This window comes from Gracilinanus agilis, chromosome 1, assembly GCF_016433145.1.
Source record: "Gracilinanus agilis isolate LMUSP501 chromosome 1, AgileGrace, whole genome shotgun sequence".
In the NCBI taxonomy this organism is placed as follows: domain Eukaryota; kingdom Metazoa; phylum Chordata; class Mammalia; order Didelphimorphia; family Didelphidae; genus Gracilinanus; species Gracilinanus agilis.
Window position 1 is genome coordinate 376,590,321 of NC_058130.1, and position 6,000 is coordinate 376,596,320.

General features: G+C 41.5%; 1 protein-coding gene across 1 annotated transcript in view; it reads left to right on the forward strand.

The window, feature by feature from the left end:
• MROH2B (maestro heat like repeat family member 2B) overlaps positions 1-3,214 on the forward strand; it is an 82,984-nt gene extending 79,770 nt beyond the window's left edge. Inside the window, exons 38-40 of the mRNA XM_044657765.1 lie at positions 1,660-1,815; positions 2,171-2,305; positions 2,937-3,214. Of these exons, the coding sequence (XP_044513700.1) occupies positions 1,660-1,815; positions 2,171-2,305; positions 2,937-3,131 (486 nt within the window). The 3' untranslated portion in view covers positions 3,132-3,214. The remainder of the gene's footprint in view (positions 1-1,659; positions 1,816-2,170; positions 2,306-2,936) is intronic.
• The last annotated feature ends 2,786 nt before the right edge of the window (positions 3,215-6,000 follow it).

Below are 6,000 nucleotides of genomic sequence, written 5' to 3' on the forward strand. Positions count from 1 at the left end.
TCAGTGGATGGAACTCCTAGGTCCATCATTCCATGCATCAGAGTATCTTGGGAATACTGAAGAGAGCTATAGATTTTATTTATAGGGAGAGACAGGTTCTTTAACAGTTATACATTATTGGCTTACTGATTTGTATGCTATAGACAAGTAAGGGCAATTAGAGTGGTTACACTGGAGATGGAAGTTTCTAACACGGAAGGATCCAGGCATAAAAGATTCCAGAAATGAAAAGGGCTTTAGTTAGGAGAGGGGGCATATCTAGAACCAGGAATGCCTATTTTAGTGGTGGTGTTCTTTTTTGAGACCATATGTCCAAACTTCACCCTCAAGCTGCCTGTGAGCCTTGTCGTCACATTACCACAGAGAAGGGAGGGAAAAAGTGCTTACATTAGGTTGGGTAAAGGGGCAGGGCATGTGAAAAATGTCTTCAGGCACGGTGGAGATGGGGAGAGAAGGCCCCTCCTGCATGTGGAGGTATGCACACTATGGATTCACCAACCTAGAAAAACTAGGTCTCAAAAAACAAAACCAGGCAGGATGCCATCGTTTTTATTGTACTTTTTAAAATACCCAGAGCTCACTATTTGATCATTTTCACCTCTTCTTTCCTTATGGGTGATATAAAATACTTCTCTAAATCTGGGGAAATGTTTCAAATGTATTTTTATGACTTTCCCCTTTCTTTGGGTTAGAACTCTAAGTTCTATCTACAAAACATTTTTCTGGGGGAAAAAAAATCTCAACTTGGATGACATCTGACCTTCCCCTATTCTTCATTTCCTTATTCTGTTAAAGGTTGTTACAATTACTTGGATGGTGAGATGTTACAGAGAGGACCAAAGAATAATTTAGAAAGATCCATAGAATCACATTCTAAAAAGACATAGATGTCTAACTGGCTGAATCCTTCTTTCACTCTGAGCCCCTACAAATCATCTCTGAGTTTCTTAAACATCTCTTGGAGATTATTTATGATCATGATCATGCCTGTTGGTCAGCTTAGATCACTTAGACTCTAGTCTAATAGTAAGAGCAGGTACTATCGTACCAGAAATTTCGCAGAGATTTCAACAGTTCAGATTTGGTATCTTGCTGCAATTATGACAATGGATTGCCATCACTATAGACAAATTCCTCCTTAGCTCTTCAGAGATAGGAACTATGCTTTCTGTTTCACTTGTATAACCTTTTCCTACTTCACTTCCCTCCATTCCTACCATTTCCCTAATGGCCAGACTCAGCTTTTTAAATCCAAATAGAGCTAGGGAAGTAGGAAACATGCCTGTTTATTTCAGAGATTCTTAACCTGTGTGGTCAACAAACTTGAAATAGATAGATAGATAGATAGATAGATAGATAGATAGATAGATAGATAGATAGATAGATAGATAGATAGGGAGAGAGAGAGAGAGAGAGAGAGAGAGAGAGAGAGAGAGAGAGAGAGAGAGATATCAATGTAATTGTATTCCTTTGTAATTCTACATATTTTATTCTAAGAAGGGGTTTATAGGTTTCATCAGACCTCCAGAGGAGTCCATGTCACACAAAAGGGTCACAATCCCTGAACTAGTGTCTCCTTTGCACAGTGCAGTCAGGGATATGCGGAAGGGCTGGGGGCTGAGAGTCTCACTGACCTGGAGGATGTGTTTGTGGCTGCAGGAACAGGACGATGTGAGGCTGACTGCATTCTTACTATTTGAAGATTTGGCATCTCTAACAGGAAAAAGGTGGAAAATGTTTTTTACTGAAGAAATTAAAAAGAGCATGATTTCATTCGTTCTCCACCTCTGGGATCCCAACCCAAAGATAGGTACGGTAAGTGAAATAGCACAGAAATCCACCCCTCCTTATTCCCTTCTTACCCTACCCCACCCCCAGGGAGAACAGAGAGCCCCTACATTGCTCGACTGAAGGTCCAACACTGTCATTCAGGTGACATCAAATCTAAAATTCATTTCTGGAATCTCTAAGGTCTCTCCAAATCTCTGTCAGGGTTTCCTCTTCAATTTTTATAACTTGTGGAAGCAACAAAGAATGATAATAAGGCTCCTAGTACCCTTAGTACTCCTGTGTCTGACCTCCATTCCTCCTCTGGATCCTCTCCAAGTTGGGATAGAGATACTCTAATGGTCAGGAGTCAGAGAGTAGAGCAGGAAACTTTGTTTTCCAGGCCTGTCGGGATGCCTTGGCTGCCTGTATACCATTTCTTGGTGTCCAAGATTTACATGCACTACTGGATCGCTTTGTTGACTGCCAGGAAATGCCAAAGAACAGGGAATTCTATAAAGATCTATGCATGAAGTTGGTAAGTAAAGGGCAGATGTGCCAATGAATGCTTTGAATTCTAAGAAAAGGAAGAGACTAACAAGTCACATACTTCTCCAAAATGACTCGGGGAAAATCACAGCTAGGCAAGAGGAGCAGATGAAAACTGGCCATAGCAACAACTGTCATGAGGGATGGTGGTACCTTCTCTCTACCATTGCTATCACTATTCTTCCACTATACACCCTACCTCAAGTTAGTGTTCTTCACTTCCCCAAACTTTGCCTCCCCTACTGAATTTAGAAAATGTAGGGATAAGGACAAGACCTGTGGTTTCACTGGTACCAGTTGAGGGAGAATCCCTCTATCAATGAAGGATGCTACCTTCTCTGCAGCTTAGAAGTCTGCAGCCTTAGAAGATTCCCTAAAAATCCTGAAAATTTTGAGTGCAGCCCCATCCTAGTATATGTGGAGGGAGATAAAGTGTAAGAAGACCGGAAACATAGGAAGGGGCCGGGTAGTGAAGAACTTAATGTGCCAAATAGAGGTTATATAAGGGTTTGCTTTTTCCCTCATTCCCTTTTGGACCTTTGCTTCTAGGACTTGAGAAAGGAAGAGAATTGATTAGTCCTTCCTCCAGATATTACCAGTTTAATATTCATTTCTTCTAGGCAAAGAAGAACCAAGACCTCCTCTGGATCCTTCACACCCACACATTTGCCTACTTCAATAGTTCCTGGGAAGGGATCCGAAGTGGTGCAGCCAAACTCACAGGTCAGGTCATGTCTCTTCCCCCTGTCTCATGCCTCACTTGTCTCTCTTCCCTCACTTTTAGATCCTGCCTTTCCTGGTGCCTGTCCCAGTGAAACTCTAGTGTGATAAAGAGATCTTGTCCCAGAAAAATAGGCAAGATCTCCTCTCCCCACAAAGAGATCCTGGCTGCCTCCTTTTGCAGGTACCTTTTGTGTTCCCAAGTCAGAGAATCCCAGCGTCCTAGACCTATAAGAGATCTTGGAGGTGACCTAGTCTAACAAGAATCACCACTATATCAGTGTATCTGACAAGAGATTGACCAGTCACCAATGATGGGCAACTCCTGGAGGGAGCCCATACTTTTTTGGGACGGCTCCAATGATTAGGAAAGTTTTCCTACATCAAAACTAAGTCTGCACCTATGCACCTTCCAATAATTCTTAGACAGTGCCTTCCTTCAAAGGGACTTGTTTCCTGTGTAATAACCTAAACTTACATAGTTTTTATTCCCCACCACAAACTTCAGGTTCATGCTAGATCTTTCTCTTCATTGTCTTCCTGATAGACTATGTTCATTCCAATCTCCCTGACTTTATTTATGTTACCTACGCATGTTCACACCCTCCTACAAACAAAATGCCCTCCTTCTTAAGACCTTCTCAAGTTACAGAAAAAACACTATAGTGGGAATCTGGAAGGTACCTAGGGGTCATCCTCAGCTCCTCACTCACATGCCATTATATCCAACTTATTGCCGAGTCCTGTTGATTTTACAGTTTAGTTAAAAAGGTACATCTTTCCTCTACTGATATTGCCACTTCCCTGGTACCAGCCCTATCACCTCATACCCAGACTATTGCAATAGTCTGCTAGTTGTCCTCCATGCCATAGTCTCTACCCACTCCAATCCGTCCTCCACTCAGCAATCAAATTGATCTTCCCAAAAAGAATAGATCTGTCACTCCCATACTCAGTAAACATCAGTGGCTCCCTATCTCCAGAATCCAAAACAAAGCCTTCTGTTTGGCATCCAAAGTTCTACATAATCCAGCCCTTTCCATTACTTGCTCCACAGCACGTACTCTGCAATCCAGGGACACCAATCTCCTTATTGTTCCTCAAATAAGGCAATCCATCCCCCAGTTCTTGAGTATTCTTGTTGACTGTCCCCCCAGCATGGAATGCTCTCTGCTTCTAGACTTCCCTGGCCTCCTTTATGCCCCAGGTTCTATGAGAAACTTTCCTGATTCCTCTGAATGCTGGTGCCTTTCCTCTGCTGATCATTTGTATACAGCTTGTTTGTACACAGTCTTTTTCATATTGTTGTACCCATTAAACTGGGAGCTCCTCAAGAGCAAGAGCTTTTTTTGCAGCCTCAGCACTTAGCACAATGCGGGGCATATTGCAAATACTTGAAAAATGCTTATGGACTGATTGACTACCTGGAGGTCTGGGTTCTCTAACATCTCATAAGGTTTGCTCTGTGTTTTTGGACAAATGACTTAAATTACTTTGATCTCAGCTTCTTTCTCTATAAATTATAAGGATTGGTTTTTTTAGGATCCTCTGCTGTCTCTAAAATTTTAGTGTTCAAGTTCTTTTTTTTCTCTTTTTTTACTAAGCCTACTCCAATTATCCCAGTCCACACTGGGATAGCTTCCTTATCTGAAGCAACTAGGTTGTTCAGTGGATAATATCAGGTCTGAAGTCAGAAAGGCACCTCGTCCTGAGTTCAAATCTGACCTCAGTCACTTACTAGCTGGTTGACTTTGGACAAATCACTTACTCCTGTTTGTCTCAGTCTTCTCATCTATAAAATGAGGCACAGTGTATATAGAGCACTAGGTCAGTCAGAAAGACCTGAGTTCAAATCTGGATTCAGACACTTATCAGCTATGTGACCCTGGGCAAGTCACCTAACCCTGTTTGATCAGTTTCCTCATCTGTAAAATGAGCTGAAGCAAGAAATAGCAAACCACCCCAATATCTTTGCCAAGAAAACCCCAAATGAGGTACCAAAAATTGGGGCACAACTGAACAACAACAATAACATCTTCAGTTAATACTTAATTGTTCCATAGGTATTAATCTTCCCTCACTCAAACGGTACTCTTATAAGCCAGTGACACAAGTAGTTGCTTTCTCTTCCTGAACTCAAGCCATTCTCTCTCCCTTCTCAGAAGCATTTAATTGTGGGCAGGCACCAATTTATCTCTCTGACTTATCTTGTGACCAGCACTTGTGGCTAGGAATTAGTGGGCAGGTGATCATGTTTCTCTCTCTCTCTCTCTCTCTCTCTCTCTCTCTCTCTCTCTCTCTCTCTCTCTCTCTCTTCTCTCCCTCTCCCTCCCCTTTTCCCTCTCTTCCTCTCTCTCTCTCTGTCTCTCTTCTCTCTCTTTTTTCTCTCTCTGCCTCTCCTCTCAATTTTACTAATAAATTATTATAAGCAAGTCACTTAATCCTGTTCGCTTTAGTTTCTTCATTTATAAAAGGAGTTGGAGCCGGAAATGGTCAACCACTCCAGTATCTTTGCCAAGAAAATGACAAATGCAGTGCCAAAATTTCAGGCACAACTAAATAACAACCACACCTTTAGTTTATAATCCATTATTCCATAGATATTAGCTTAATCTTCCCTCATTCAACTAGCAGCATTTTTTGAGTTCAGAGATCTGATTCTACACTACTTTATAGCACTCATATACATGCCCTGGCATCTTGCATAGTCCTGGGCATATACCTGTAGAATACTCAATACTTGAGTGATTTCAGCCAGAGCATTCATTCTCATAGGTCATCAAGAAAGTGATAATTTACCTTCCATGTATATCACTAATGTTACTTGGCTCAGTTTTTATTAAGATTCTATTTCTTCTTCCTCCTCTCCTATGACTCTATTTTAACATTTGTCAATCAGGGCTGCTAAGTGGTGACTAGCTGTGTGACCCTGGGCAAGTCACTTAACCTTGTTTGAAAAAAAAA